At 42.9% G+C, this 16588-nt stretch overlaps 1 protein-coding gene across 1 annotated transcript in view; it reads right to left on the bottom strand.

The window, feature by feature from the left end:
- LOC139660775 (rap1 GTPase-activating protein 1-like) overlaps positions 1 to 16588 on the bottom strand; it is a 42437-nt gene that overhangs the window by 13262 nt on the left and 12587 nt on the right. Inside the window, exons 3-9 of the mRNA XM_071539005.1 lie at positions 9015 to 9108; positions 3703 to 3738; positions 2462 to 2509; positions 1795 to 1833; positions 1409 to 1600; positions 712 to 815; positions 158 to 236 (exon numbers count right to left, since the gene is read on the bottom strand). Coding sequence (XP_071395106.1) covers positions 158 to 236; positions 712 to 815; positions 1409 to 1600; positions 1795 to 1833; positions 2462 to 2509; positions 3703 to 3720 — 480 coding nt within the window. The 5' untranslated portion in view covers positions 3721 to 3738; positions 9015 to 9108. The remainder of the gene's footprint in view (positions 1 to 157; positions 237 to 711; positions 816 to 1408; positions 1601 to 1794; positions 1834 to 2461; positions 2510 to 3702; positions 3739 to 9014; positions 9109 to 16588) is intronic.

The raw sequence follows: 16588 nt of genomic DNA, 5'->3' as shown, positions 1-16588 counted from the left end.
GCCAAAACAGACAAATGATTATGCAATATAAAATAACACACAATTCGACAAAGCACTGTTGTGTTCTGTGTGAAATGGATACATACTCATATATTGCACGGCTCTACATGATCGCTTATGCGCCAGCAGTAAAAACAAACCCTTTGACTTGTCTCACCTTTGCCATTTGGACCACATTGGGGAACTCTGTCAGACAGGAGATGGGGATCACATCATGGTAGGTTTTCAGCTTGGTCCTGGTGCAAAAACAACACAATCAGTTTGGTCTCAAGGCCAAATAATATGATGCAACATTTCTTAGAACCCATCACATGGGAAAGAGATCATCCGGTATGGATCATTGTCAAACTTCCCCACCCTCTCCTCTCTTCTCCCTCCCTCCCTCCCTCCCTCCATCCCCACCCACATGCTGGCCTAAATAGTCCATCTGTTACCCTGCTGAGGAAATGACAGTGCTGTTGACACTCTCGCTAGCTTTATGACTCTTACGATAAGACTATTGCCGGCAGGATGTGATTATCCGGTCAATAGAGAGGGTTTTTTTTTTTTTTTTACATCTATTTCCCATTGATCATGAAAGAGCTGTCATTTAGTTTTTGCATACACATCCGTAACTTGAGATGCGGAGATGCACAATACAGAATTAAAGATCACATATTTTCCTATATAAGAGGAGGTTGTATGATGAATTGTGCCATGTATGAGTGTTACCTGAGCATGAGACGGAGATGTTCCTGGTCACCAATCACATCATACTTGAGGGAGAACACCAGATGTCCCAGAGCACTGTCCACTGAATAGTAATTAAAGTGTTCCTGATGGCACAGTGCAAGGACACAGCCATTAGTATCTGGCATAAACAAACACACACGCACGCGCATACACCCTCACGCATGCATGCCCACACACTGGTGCTCCAACTGCTCCTATCTTTTGCCATATTTTTCTAATCTTTGTGCCTCTTCTTTTCCTGCTACTCTGCTACTACAGGCAGATCAAATTTGTTCATATTATGCGGGTGTAAAAACAGGTGGCAAAGCCTAATGCATCTTCATTAGCAACAGTGTATGAAGTGCCAAGCAGTGAGGCTGGTCCCTGTTATTGGGTTACTCTGCCGGGATTTACTTATCGCTTATTCATTTTGTTGCTATAATGAGCAAGAAGTGAAATTGATTGTAAAATATTCTATGAGAGTAATGAGGCTCATTTGAGGAGGAAGCTCTTAGAGTATGTGAGGGCATTCATGAATATATCTTCACAAATACCACTTCCAACCTTTTAAAACATTGCAGAACTAAACTTCATCACTTTATGACCATATTAATATATTTAATTGTACTATTGCAACTGTACAAATTGCAAGTAATGGCAATAGTAAGCTTTGTGTATGGTGCACTGGCTGGCTGACCTTGCCCAGGAAGTGCTTGCGGTAGAGTTTGGCTGTGGTGTTGCACTCCAGCTTGGTGCGGGTGTTCGGGGACAGTGGCTGGAGCTGCTCTGTGTCCGTGGTGTCGCTCAGCTCATGGTTGGTCCCCTCGATCCAGTAGCCCCCAAACTGGGGCAGGAGGATGAGAGGAAAGGGGCTTCTTCTGCCCAGCACCTGTTCCAAAATGACAAACTCTTAGTGAAATCGATAAAGTAAATTCAGAAGGTAAGCGGAGGATAGGTTACAAATGAAAATGACATTGAAACCTCATATTTCCTCAACAGATTGAAATAGAGATGCTGAGAGACACACACACTATTTGTGGAAAGAGCCACTGCGATGCAAACAGTGCAAAGTCATCAGCCTACCTCATGGACACTTGGGTATGGAATGTAGTCCTCCTCTGTCTGAGGAATAGAGAAAAACAGCTTTGTTTCTTGATCAAAGAGTTAAAATACCCACACAGCCCAACTCTATAATCTCAAAGGAGACTTTTTTTTTTAGAATAATTACATAACTATTATGCAGCGAAAATAAGATACACATGATTCAATTAACAATGCATTTCCTTATCACAGTATTGCCATTGGCGTTTTCAAATAGCCCTACCATGGCACTAAAAGGCATCTCTGACTCTGTGAGAGCGTACAGAAGATTTGCCTAACTACTGATTCTGAAAACCTCTTCACTAATATGAACTCATATGAACCCTTGCTGATTTATTATTGCTATCATATTCTGCCAAATTCTTTGTCTCTAAGACTTCAGCCTATACTCTGCACAGCGGGTGGCAACGTTTTAACAATATCAACAGAGCATATATGAATTTGAAGCGTAATTAACTCTGTTGGTATAGCGATGGCGGCTAGATTTGAGAGCAGAACAAGACTCCGCTGCATTATGGATGGAAAATATTCTGCCTCTGTGTGCCGGAGTAATCAGCCAGTCTGACAGAGCGAGATATGAGGGAGCAGTCGTGAGACAATGAGCGCAGCGTGTGAATAATGTCTCCTGCGTCTACATGGAGAGTCGTACTTTGAGTGGGGGAGGAAAGGTGCATCTCTGCTCATCCATCCTGTTGCCCTGAGAGAGGAGAGAGTGAGAGAAAGAAACACAGACAGAGAGTGAGAGCGGCCATGCGCAGTCGTCAAAGTAACACGACAGCTGGTTTTGCAAGTCAACCCAAATATCTAAATTTGTACACTCGCCATTGATTAGAAATGCATAAATCCTGAAGAAAGTGTTGTGGTGGTTGTGTTCTAAATGAGCAAATAAGAAACGACTGGGAGAAAATGATCAGTCTCATTGCATAACAAAAAACAAAAACACTTCCCCAGGAGATACGCAGCAGGCAGTAAAGCAAAGACGGAGAGGGACAGATGGAAAGACACAGACGGACACAGTGTGGATGCAGAGAGACAATTAAAGGATGCTAAAAAGCAGCCAGTTGGGAGTGACTGAAAAGGCTGTCAGTGCCAGGGAGAGGAGAACAGTGGTAATAAGACCCCAGGGAGCGTGTCATTTAAAAAGATGCAGCGCATAAGTGGCACTCCTAGACTGGAACGCCCATAGGACCTGAGGTGTATGTGTGAAAGAGAGAGAGGGAGTGAGAGAGAGAGAATAAGAGAGTGAGAGAAATGCAGTGCTACTAAATCAGGACTAGGTGATGGTGCCGGGTGCGACGGGGGAAGATAAGCTGCACTGTGTTAATATATTGTCTGTGATAGTGGGAAAACAAGGCATTCCTGCATCGCACACCCTGCTGAAGAGGCACATTTCTTTTAAGATTATTCAGATGTGTTATCATACACTACCAGACAAGAAAAACATTGATGCCATTGAAAGCCACATTGACTTAGATAATTTTTTGAATGAATTTGAAAGAATAAACGATAATTTTCGCTGACACACACAAAAAAGCTTGCTTAGTTTTGATAAGCTCTATCAAAAACACTCTCAGCCTGCTATGTGTGGGTCATACTCTACTAAACAAACATTCAGAATAGAGTTTTTGAGGTGAGATAATGAGTTTACAGGGTGGTCAGCTGGAGTTACCACCAGAATGGTTAACAAAGACAGAGGTAATGACAACTGACAGCTCTACTCTGGCTCACTATCCTTCACATGTGCAGAAAGACAAGCCATTGTTATGGTGGAGGGGGCCAAAACGCTGCAGCATTAGGAAGAGACAAACTGACTGGTTAGTTCAGAGCCTTGCTTGGTGAGTACAGTTTAGGAAGCCGAGGTAAAATACGAAGATCAATGCATCGCCTTACCTGCATCTTTTCAATCATTTCAAATAAATCTGTGGTCTGGAGAGAGGAGAGTAAGATGAAGTGGTCGTTAAACTTTTTGAGTTCATCTGTTGAATACTGTGGGTAACTTATTTATTTTATTTACAGCAGAGTGAGTCTGAGAGCTGTGGTGTGACCTTTTTTAACATATGCTGCGTGGAGCACCATCGCACAATTAATTTGTTACACATTCATTGTTCACACCATCACAGCCCATCTGGTGCTGGGAAAACACAGCCACCTAATTGTTTATCTTCTACAGAATCCCAAGGAATTTCTGTGAAATATTGAATATTTACATTTTCTTCACGAGAAACGTTGTGCTGTACAGAAGCTGTTGTAAAGATGGAAAAATGCGAGTTCTCTGTCAACTCACGCTTTATGTCTGTGACAAAGTACAGACTGAAATACGATTTATTTAAAGCAACATTTTACCTGATTCCAGCAAGTGATCTGTTGCCTCTCCCCTGTGGTTTTTCACCCAATTACACAGTCATGAGTGAGCAACCAGCTTTTCCATGGTAAAGCACCTATCTCACTCTGTTGAACCCAACCACAGCTGCTTGTTTGTCACCACTTACTGCAAGATTGTCCTTTGACTATTTCACATGCTACAAACTTGATGCTGACACTTTCGCATTCATCAGTTGACTATGTTGACCCTAAGTACTCTGGAAAACCAATGATCCATGGGAACATCAGTCTGAAGTTGTCTAGTAGAGTCTGAAAGGCAGTCAGTAAAGGCGGACAGAGTCAAACAGTTTGTGTACAGAGCAATATTGTCTTAGCTTTCAGTGTGAGTATGAGTAAAGTCCTCCACCATGTGCAAACAAAAGTCTGCTACAAACCCTAAAGGTAAATACTCCTGGCTTCAACAACATTAGCCACAGAGATTACAACAAAATGAGGAACAGGAGCGTTAAGCCAAATGAGGTTACACATGTTTTTGGGTCTTAAAACAGCACACAACTGCATCAGCCACCAAACTGCATCGTGACATACAGCCAAGAAATATCTGACTGCATTAAATGTTAATATTCTAATCTTATCAAACAAGCCAAGCATTCCATAACATGCCAGTCGGTTTCTTTAAACTAGAAGAACCATCTGAAATAAGCACTATGGGTTTTGCATACAAACAGACATATTTCTTCAGTTGAACAGCTGTATGAACCAGCACCACAACTGTCACACAACTGTCAGGTTTAGCACTCACAAGATCAACTATTCTAACCACAATATTAAGTGCTTTATATGCTTCCCTCTCAGTTCCCCATCTAGTCATACTGTCTATCTATAGCATGTTTCTTACTGTAAGTAAAGCTACTTACATGGCTGGTCCTCCTCCAGTGTGCCTTTGTCACCAATGGCGCGCTGAGGTGGTTGTGACGACTTTTAGCCATTTCTATCTCAAATTTAAATCCTGCAGCTTCAAAAGATATTTCAGCCTGACTGACTTCAGCAGGTTTGAATGTGCTGTATCAGACTGGCACTCTGGCTGCTGTGTCTTTGCCCAGTGGCAGACAGTTGTTCCACTGTGGCACCCGGGGTGAAGCTGTATCTCCAGTCACTATGACCATGACTGATAGAGAGTCAGATCAGACAAGCTCTGCCGGTGTGTGTGCTCCATATATGAACAAGATTATCAGCAAGATCAGCAAGTGTGTGCCTCAGGTTGCATGCAAAGGCTGGCTGGCAGTTATCACCTCAAGTTTACAGCAACGATCCTCTGAACGAAGCTGGAGGCGTCTTGTCTTCTACTGCTGTGCTTCCTTTATCACTCTCTCTATACTAGAGCATTGTGGGAGGACAACTAACTCCAAACCCACCCACCTCACTTTGTATCACTAATCCTCTGTCTTTACTTCTCTCTCTACCTGGCCAGAGGTGGAGCGCAGTCCAACTCCTCTACTTTTACAGACAAGTCCCTGCAGCACTCTCCTATTCGTAGTGGAGCAGTCACCTCACACTAGGCTCCCAACACAAGAGGTTCATGCATCTGCATATAGGAAGGCTATAAATGACATTCGCAATTAAGAGAGATCGACTGTTGTGAACAAAAATGTGAAGAGAGAAAAGGGAGATGGAGACATATGAGTTGGAAAAAGAATTTAGAGTGAAGAAGCATATAGAGCAGAGAGAGGGAGAGAGAGAGGGACAAGACAGATGTGGCAAACCGAGATGGAAACAAAGACTCATCCTAGCAGACAAAAAACGAAATGAAAACTAAATAAAAATGACAGGAGCGGGGGAGGGGCGTGGGGAGTCTGGCTAGTATGCAGTGCAGGTGTTAGAGCTGAGGCCTCTCATTAGGAGAGCTAATAGGCTTGTCATTACGATAAGAAGCAAAGTAACTGTGCAATAACTCCTCTCTCCTCCACACTTGTCAGCTGCAACTCTGTGCCTCCACACACAGCTCATTAAAACCTAGACCAGCACCCGGAGTCTGAAGATGCATAATATCAATCGATTTAGAGGTTTATTTTCTCTTTGTTTTCTTTTGATGTCTGTCTTGATGGATCTGCTACTAAACTTCTACTAAAGAGATCAGATAAGTTTATGATCTGGCATTTTGGTTGCAGCCTGGGATTTCATTTCCGTGCCATAGGAATGTAAAAATAGTATAAAAAGTTGCTAATTCCAGCTTATCAGAGTGAGATATCAACCTCTGAGAAGATCCGCTTGATCTTATGGTCTGAATGGAAACAGGCTAAACTGGGTATAATAAAAAATAAAAAATAAAAATAACATATCATCAGTCGGCACCTCATCCCAAACTGCACCAATGGGGCAACACCGTGGCCAAGAGTACAGGACAGCAGTACCGGCCAACTCTCAGGTGTGTGTGTGTGTGTGTGTGTGTGTGTGTGTGTGTGTGTGTGTGTGTGTGTGTGTGTGTACATAAGCCACTGCTATGAACACGTTATTGTTGAACCTGCTTGGCTAAATGCAGGGTTAATAGTATCTCTGAATCCATTTTGAAGGAACGTTTCGTTTTTCAATTAGCTTGTGATGAGGCATCATGCGTAGCAAAATCTGACTATGATGATAATTGCTTTGTGTGTGTGTGTGTGTGTGAGAGAGAGAGAGAGAGAGAGAGAGGGAGAGAGAGAGAGAGCGTGTGTGTGCATGCGTGTCAGAAACAGTTTCCCCTTTACACTGTCAGCTGCCACCCCTTATAACATATTCTCTCAGAAATATGTGACATTATTATTATGATAGTATTACAATGTAGTTTGAATTAGGCAGTGATCATAAGACGGGGTGAGGTTAATTGCAGATTGACCTGGTTTTAGCAGGGCTCTGATTAAAGTGATACGCTCCTCTGAGTCTTGCTCCACTAACCCCTGTACTGTATATACTACTATAGCGCTTTACTATGCTATCCTGCAGTTTCCTCTATCCTCATCAGATATTCCTTTTGCTTGGTAAATGGTTGCTTTTGTCTGATCACAAACCCATATGTAATGCAATTTTAGCTGTGCATCCAGGACATACAGCTAAAGTTACAACCTCTGCCTCATTGCTGGTGAAGATGGACTGCTGAGTGAGGAATACTACCATCATAACAGCAGATCTGTGGCTTGAACAACAGAGTGCCATGTCAGAACCAGATTTTTGTTTGGGTATCATATAAAACCTTGAACACAATGCCTTTCCTGCTGGCCATGTTTGGCTTGCATGTCATGCAAATCTGCAGACACACAGCCTGAATTTTGGTAGCTAGTAAGTCTGAGTCACCTACAGATGGTGTGAACTGTGGGGCTCAGGAAATGACTGTTAAACAACTCAATCTCAAAATTCTCCTTTAATCCCTTTCTCTTTCCAGCCCCTCTGTACTACTCAGATCAAGTCAGATTGCTGTGAGTGTAAGCCTCATCCAAAGTGTAAGGGACCTTATTAAACCACTCTGACATCAGTGGGATTGTATCCACTTAATCACCACTGAGCTCAGCTCTGTTCAAAGTCCCTAAAATACCTCCGGCAGATTACTCAGTCTCTCCTTTTAGATGGTAAAACCTGCCAAGAGGTGGCACGAAGATTCTTAAACAAAAACATTTCCAAAATGCATTTGACAGGTACTGTGACAGTCTAAATAGATTTATTGAAATGAGCTTTCCTTTTTCATCATTTTCACTTTCTGTACTTTACATTCTGTGTCAGCAATCACAGCAATTGAGTCGTTTCTTACATGATTTCATCTCAGAGATGGGAATAATGGCTCCAGGTGAAAGATGATTCATGAATTCATGGAAATCCACGTGGTTTCAGTGAATTCAAGACAAACTCAATGGGTGTGTTTTACATGCACATTCACATTCCGTTAATATCCCGAATACTGAATTATTCTGAATATGAAATGACTCATGTAAACACCACATTCCATTATTCACAAGCCATGTAAACACTTTATTCAGAATATAGCCTTATTCAGTATATGCAGCATATTCAGACTATTAATGTGCATTGAAACCGTCTTCCAGTAAATCTCAAAAAGCACAGCTGGAGCAGTCTAAATGAATAAAGGACAGAGGGAATTTTACTGTGTGACAGGGAATGTGCTGCAAGCATACTGTAACAAAACAGCTTTGGAGGCACTGAGCTATGCGCACTTTAGCTAACCACAGTCAGCAGCCTGCAGAAAAATTAGTCCTCTATTTTTTGTTGACACTGAAACAAAACTGGCCTATTGCTTTGGCAAGCTTAATAACAACTTCTGAGCTTTTACACTGTGAATTGCGTAGAACCCCATCGAAAGGATTATTAAAGATTTCATCTCATTCCAATCTTGTGACACACAGTGGATCGAGGTGGGGACGAAGAAGTGTACTCTTTGTTTAAAAAAAAAAAAGACAATTATTCAGACAGGCTGTGTTTTGTTTGCCTTTACGAAATTGGACTTGTTCTGCTTGGTCTCACTGCATGTGGCTGACAACTTCTAACTAAAAATAGCTTTCTATTAATTGAATGAGGCAAACATAATGATCCCAGCCATCAAACGCTGTGCACACTAATTACACAAGTCAAACAAAAGATGACACTTGAATAACAATCAAAGTGTCGTTGCAAGCGGACAGTTGATGCAATAGAACCTACAGAGATTCATGTAAATATAGACAGCACACTCAGTGCATACACAAGAATACAGAGTGGGGAGTGAAGCAGGTGTACAGACGAGATGGGCAGAGACAGCTAACAAAGATCACAGAGTGAAAGGTCACACAGAGGGCTGCCAGATAAGGTCGGGGATCATGGGTCAAAGTGCAAGCCCAACCCCCTCATTCATCTCCTACCTTGTGGAATGGTGAGGCGGTGTACGGGAGCGTAGGCTGGAACAGCTGAGGCTCTAGTGTTGTGGAAATTCGGGGCTCACTCCCATCTTGTTTCCTACAATTGGACAGATGCAAGAGAACATGCAATCAGAATAGGTCAGTCAGTTTGAGGTCAGGCGAGAGGAGAGGGACAAACAAAGTTAATGCCCCGGGGTTCTACCTTGGCCTCACTTAATGACATATTGCTTTTTATGGACTGGTGTTCTGAGTAGCACTGCCATGGCCTGAAGGCTAGACAGTGAGGGTTAAAGAACAGCATGAAGACGCTAAGTAATTCAATCTTATTCTCCCCATCTGACAACTCTCCTCTGTTGTTTTGCCAGACGGGCTTGGATTACAGCATGCATAACATCATAATCAAATTAAAATGTGACTTTCAATCTATCTTACTGTAAAAGACAGAGCAAACCAGTTGTACATTCAGTTGTCATTTGATTTTCCCTAAAGACATAAGTGACTAAGCCAAGACTAGTTGTGTTTACAGGTTCCAGCCTATACCCAATGTGATGCTGTAATATCTGTGCAATTTGGGTTAAAACACTTTTAATCGGCGTCAACCTCTGTGAATCTTTTAAGAACTGCAGTGATCCTATGCTGTCTTACACCTATTTTATCTAATTTGCAGTAACCAGGTTTGTTTTCTCAGGCCCCATCTGTCAGAAGAGAAGCGGTCAAACCAGGTGAAATGGAATTACTCCAAAGATAAACTCCACGCTCCTAAATCCATTACCTTCAGCTCTAAAACCTTACTGTCAAGACTGAGGAGATGCAGGATTCATTATCCTTCAGACAGAGCACACAAGTGAAATATCTAACGCCCAGCGACCAAACCAAAGAAATGGGACTAAAAGTTGCGTTATCATTATCAAATTCCTCTGTTTCTGACACTTGTTATAGCTTAAATCATACTTCTAAAGGAATTGCTGAAAAACAATGTTGACATCATTCTCAAAGGATATCAAGTCAGTCTCTTCTGTGCATTTTCTTGATTCTATTTAAGAGCATCACCTGGAGACACTATTCACAAACACTTTAGGGATCTGGGGACATGATACCCACAATTCCCCATCTATTCAAACGCAGGATCTCTCTTCTCTAACCCAGGAGAATAACACACTGCTAGAGCAAAGCTGAACAATACAGCTGTCACGCATCCTTTGCTCTCAGTTCAATATCTCTACTAGGACTGCTTTATCCCCACAGCATCACTAATCAATACCCCTGCTGCATATGGTGCACTATTGTCAATGACAATCTTGTTCAACTAGTCAGTTCGCACAACAGGGTTTCAATTGGTTTGATTAATTCAGTCTATTTCAAACACACAATGTGATTGATTGCTATAAAGGGGGAACCTGAAACAGCCTGGTAAACAACTTTCACCAAGCTGAGGAGAATGCAACTCAGCAAAAAAAAATTATTTTCATCTCCATGACTACCAGAAGAGGATACATCGGCCACAATGAAATATATATATCATATTATATTTCTGTCTACTGTTACGTGAGAGCAACATCTGCAGAAAGAAATAACACAAAGCACCAAGTTCCACATGCAGAGAAATTCATCAGTGCCAAGGTTGTATACATGTATTCAATATCTATGAGTTAAAATTTGCAACTCTTATTAATAAACTAATCAATTTTCAAGTAGATAGCGCCGCTGCCCATGCTGACACAATATTTAATCGCATTTGTGAATGCAAACAAGCCCTATCTGTCCCCTAGCGCTGAGTATGGAGATTCAATTAAGACCCAACAAATAGCACATCCTCAAGAGGGCCAGTAGCTGGAGATGGAAATTTGTTTTCACATCCACTGAGTCTATTTAGAATCAAATGTAGGTGAAGAAAAGAGCGTATGAATCATAAAGACGTGTAGCGTGCCTGGGCACTTTGATTTGACTGTTCATGACACAGCGGAACAAGGTCTAGAATGAAGCCAAGTCCTGCATCATCCAAATGAAAATTGGTACAATACTGGAAATGAGCCTATTCTGAACTTAACGAGTGTGTGTGTGTGGAGCCCAGCAGAAGTGAATGAGGCGAGGAAGGGAGCTCCAGCAGCTCTCCCATGGGAGGGCAGGCTAGGGCATCAGCTGCCCTGAACTCTTAATTAGAACTGACGCACAGTAGATGGATGCAGCACACACACACACACACACGCACACACACACACAAAGTAGGGGGTGCACTATGTGTGAGGAAAATGCTGTCAGTTCCTCTAGAAGATGGATACTATGTATTATATGAAAAAATGTGGGGCACTACTTAGATGTATGACACTTGTGTGCATCTGTGTGTTCGCGTTCTTAGACATGCATGATTATCCACAGTACATAATAATTACAGCGTGACAAGAATAGGGGACAACATCTACCATCTCTGTCCCACGCTGCCGGAGCACATGCAGTAACACAGCAATAACAAAGACATCAGAGAAAAAAAAAAAGTGTCAGAGGGATTCTCCTGTCCTCCTCATCACAAACTGTTCCACCATCACAAGCATGTTGAGCAGGACACACTGCACCTGCCCGCTCTCTGTAGTGTTCCCACTTAAAGCCCTCCTCCAGATCGGTTTGCAGCGCTAAGCCACGCACGGCTTCATCCCGGCTCCACAACACCACAACAAATTACATAACACACCCCGATTGGTTAGCAATGCACCGCAGAAATCAGCCATGCAGGGAAGTCACAGCGTGTCATCCAGAGCGCCTGACGCACTGTACCGCTGTGTGGAGCCAAGCAACAAAGTTACTCACACGGTGGCTGGGTGCTCCCTGGGAAGTCCGGACAGTGACCAGCACTAAGGCAGATGACTCACTGTCTACGCTTCTCCTCCAGTTAAACCTCTCTCTCTCTCTGTGTGTGTCTCTCTCTTTCTCTCTCTCTCTCGCTTCTCTCTTCTCTCTCTCCAGCTCTCACTTGCTGCTTCAGTTCAGCCGCTCACCTGCCGGCCACACTCACAGCTCTTTGGACTGTCGCGCCCACCCAGTGAGCACCCTCTCTGTCTCTCTCTGTCTGTCTGCCGCTGTTTCTCCTCCCTCTCTCTCGCTCTCTCCTCCCCCTCAGTCTCTCACACATACATATGCGCTCTTGAGCTGCCACTTCCTCCATCTCCTCTCTTTCTCTCTCTCTCTCTCTTTCTCTCTCTCTCTCTCTTCTCTGGCTCGCTCAAACAATCTGGTACTCATCCAAACCCAAACACCCCCCCTCCCCACCACCACCCCCCACCCCCCACTCCAGCCACCAACACCCACCCCCGACTCCAGCCACCAACAGCATCACCCTTATCCCCTTGACAGCGGCAGCCCCTCCCCCCACCCTCCCATCCATTCAGGGGGTCGACTGAAGGCTGCCGCTCAGAGAGCGAGGAGAGAGAAAGAAAGAGAGAGAGAGAGAGAGAGAGAGAGAGAGAGAGAGAGAGAGAAGAGCAGGGCTGTTTAAAGGGTGGTGGTGGGGGGGGGGTGTTCTGCATTCATTACACCTCGCCTTCATTACCCACTGTGCCTCCCAATGCTGGCTAGGGCCGTTGCTGAGGCAACCACGTCAACTGCACATACAAATACACCTTCTTACATGCAGACACACACGCATACATTTTGTGACATTTGGGTGATCATGTCCAACAGGCATGGCTACCTTTCTGCTCATTGTGCAGGATGAGAAAGCACAAGCGGAAGAGCTCTTTAATTACTGTAATGACTGTCTGTCAATCCCCAATGAACACGTGTGTTTCCCCCACTAAGCCGCCATCCACAGTTCCCAGCAGACCTGTGACTACTGTCGCTGACAGTGCTTTCCCTGCTAAATCCCTGCTAAACAACACTAATGCAGCGAGAGTGTCAGCTAACCTTTCCTTTCCTTAGACAGCATCTAAATGAACCTGCTGCTCTAACTACTGTATGTACACAGCTAAAGAGCAAAGCCAAGTGTGTGTGTGTGTGTGTGTGAGAGAGTATGCGTGTCATACATGGAGAGATAACAAGGGATTACAGCACAGTCCTCATACTGTAGTCCATTAAGAGCTGTGTATTGTTATAAACACAACAAATAATCCTTGGTGACTTTCCAAAGCTTACAAGTTAAACACTGTATTACATCATGAAAAAAAAACTTACAATGTCCAGATTAATTTGTTGAGATCTCCTGCTACAATCAGATCTTCCTCTCTCTGTATGTCTGTCTCTCTCCGTTTTCTCTCTCAAACACACATCGACATATTCACACCGTTAAGCTACAAAACACTCGAACAAAGCCTGCAGAGGTTAAATATGCATGTGCGTGTTTATGAAACAGTTCAAGACCAGGGGATGTGGGGCTTACAGTTAAAAAAAAAATTGAGATGCTGTCCATGAAGGCCATAGTGCTTATAGATAAAAAGACATTATCGGATAAGAACAGGCAGATTTGGCCTAAATGTCCTCCAGCAAATCTGATGAGTGCCGTTTTAACACAGATCATTATGACTGGTCCCGATCAAATCAAAGCAGTTTGAGACCTCACTGAAGACTCAACACTTGTCAGAGCAAGAAACAAGCATGCATAAAAACAATTGTTATGAGAACATGGATAAAGTTCTGATAAATACATTCATTTTTATCTAGCGTATAGAGCAAGATGGTTGGTGTTAATATTGATGCCGTCCTCCCTCCCTGCTCCAATGCCCTCCCTAGGATCCCACAGTAAATCCCTGCTAACCTGCCCCACTGCCAGGGATTCTCATCCCATTAGCCCGGTGAAATGGCCTGTGGTCATCGTCATTACTCTCCCCCTCTCCATCCCACCAAGCCTTCCACCTCTTATCCTCCGAGAGTCCTAGCCGCCTGATCAGCCCCGGGACCAAATCTCCCCATCTCTCACTCCTTCTCCATCTCTCTCTCTCTCTCTCTCTCTCTCCCCCTCTCACTCATCTTTTCTCTCTCCTCTCATCTCTCCCCTCTCTAGCAGCTATGAGTCTCTAGTCTCAACCAAGAGGAGTTAGATAATGATACAACATTCCACATCCTCAGGCAGAGACATGAGCTCAAAAAAAGGCTGGATTCTATTCCCATGGATATAGGACATGCAAACTAAGTGTCAGTAACTGTGTGTCCATCAATATGTTTGAAATTATAAAGCTAAACACAGAGATCCTCCTGTTTCAAGTTCATGGTATTGTGCGCATAGTATACTGTATATGGATGCCTGGCAAGCAGTCAAAGCTGCTCAGAAAGTAATCTGTTAGATCTGTCTGTGGGTGGCTGCGTGTGACCAGCCATTGACCCCAAGGACAGTTAAGGGTTTAGGACCCCAATCACTGACGTATTAGACAGCATCAAGCGTGTCAGGCTTCTCTAGCAGGCATGATGGGCTGCTGTTTTGAAACAGAATGTGCTGCTTATTTATGCATAAGCATTATTTCAGTGCAGAGTTACCTACAGTATTTCCTCTGTGATCTGTTACTAATGAAAACGTTTTCCACAAAGCTCACACAGACTGTGTTCGTTCATTCATTTGCATCATCTGATAAAGCAACAGAAATATATTGTCATGTGAGAAAATATTTGACCCCATTATCAGTGAATAAAGAACCGTGTCAATCAAAGACTCTTATCTCATTGGGTGTTTGCCTGCAGAAACAATTTTGAAGTAGGAGGTTTCATACTCCTCATGCTGTTTTTTAGATTTGTTAAAACCCGCCTTGAGTGACCTCTCAAACAAATTGACTATGTTTAACCAAGCCCATAATTTGTTTACAAGGCAAAGTAGGAGTAACAACTGATTCATACCTTAGAGGAAAAACACAGCTTTATAACCTTACCACGGCTCATCTGCAGCACACCTGTGACTGTGACTGGTCTTGATGTTTTTTCAGTCTTTTTTTAGTCTCTGTTTTTTTTTGTTTTTTTATTTTTTATTATTATGATTATAACCATAATATTATTATAACCATGCAATGGAATTTCAAATTTGAGTTAGGTGATGAAGTTACTTGAGAAGGCCTTTAGACATTCATCGGATATGAAATGCTAGCATGTTGATGATGATTTGCAGTTAGCTGTGACTAAGCCTTTCTCTCACTCAACCAGCTCAGTTGACTATATGCTGGGTCAGGGAGGAGGCAGAGGTGTGGAGAGATTAGCTGGGAGTGGACAGGGAGGCACAGATGAACGCACTGCAAAAAATGTCCGACTTAACAAGTCTCGCACTGAGTTTTAAAATCTTGCTATTTTTCTTACCACAAGCGAAAAAATAAATCTGCCATTATGGTGAGATAATTTGTTTACAGTGTCGTTCCACCTGTTCCAAGAACTGTATTGAAACAAATAACAATATCTTATCTTAAATAAGGCAGATCATTGCACTTGTATCAAGTTATTTTCATTTGACTGAAACAAATAGATTTGCAGTGGAAACAAGTGAAATTATCTCACCCTATTTTTCACTTGTTTTAAGAAAAATAAGATTTATTATTGGAATAAATGATGAGTCTGTGAGTATTACAGGAGATATTGGACTGCACACCCACACCTACATGCTCCAACACTATTATATTATCTTGCCCTCTTGGTTGGCAGCCACTCAATCAACCATCAAAGGTACTGACACACTACATACTACAGACATACATTGACTGGATCTGACAAAAGATGCAGGTGTTTCTTGAGTTCCCTTAATCTCAAATGTTCCTGATGTTCCAGAAATAAGACATGGCTTTGACCTCTTAAATTACTGTGAGAATTCTGTATCAATAAGCACAATTCATTTTATGAACATTGTCAACAAATCCCAAGCACAGTTTAGCTAAACAAGTTGCCCTAGGCCTGAGCCTTCAGATTCTGTGGTCTTGTGTCCCCCTTGTCATCACACATTACTATGATGACACTGAGAAGATCAGATGTTAGGAGCCAGTCTCTGTGTTAAACTTCTCAGAATAAGTCATAAAGTAGCAACACCTGCTGCCTTGTCTACCACCGGTCCTCAGTAGCCAATGCTAGGAGGAACACATGTGCTATGAATTACCACATAAATAAGGCCTGGAATTGCCCTGTCCTCCTCAGAGTCGCCCTTCCCAACCCCCTCAGCCTGAGATGAAACACTCAGACAAATAGGAGGAAGATTGTCTCTATGGAGCGAAACCATTCCTCTCCCCACTCACAACAAATCCTCTCCCCATTTACAAGGTGATTGTTTTTTCTAAGAGATACTATACAGTAGTTTCTATTACATCAGCATGTGCATAATGACATTCAGAGTCTGCTTCATTTGAATGTCTTCGTCTCTGAGCATGAGCAGGAAGTCGCATGATAAACCCACTCCATGGCTTTCCCCAGCTGTTTTGGAAAATGCACAAGCTTTTGAGGCCCTCCTGTCCTTCAACTGTAAAACTTCCTGCAGTAGCAATCAGACAAAAGCAAATATTGGACGGCATTCAAAAAGCAGATAAAGTCCGAGAGGCTTTTTGTTCCCTGGGAAACTGTAGTTCTGAAAGGCCTTTTAATACAAATAATTAGATATGGAAGTCCTATTGGCAGGTCTTATCAAGAGTGCAGAA

The sequence above is a fragment of the Centroberyx affinis genome, unplaced genomic scaffold (assembly GCF_046629955.1).
Source record: "Centroberyx affinis isolate AG114_WGS23_722 - 3 ecotype Tasmania unplaced genomic scaffold, CSIRO-AGI_Caff_v1 ptg003381l_1, whole genome shotgun sequence".
Classification (NCBI taxonomy): domain Eukaryota; kingdom Metazoa; phylum Chordata; class Actinopteri; order Beryciformes; family Berycidae; genus Centroberyx; species Centroberyx affinis.
The sequence above is the reverse complement of the archived record's forward strand: the minus strand, read 5'-3'. Positions and strand labels throughout refer to the sequence as shown.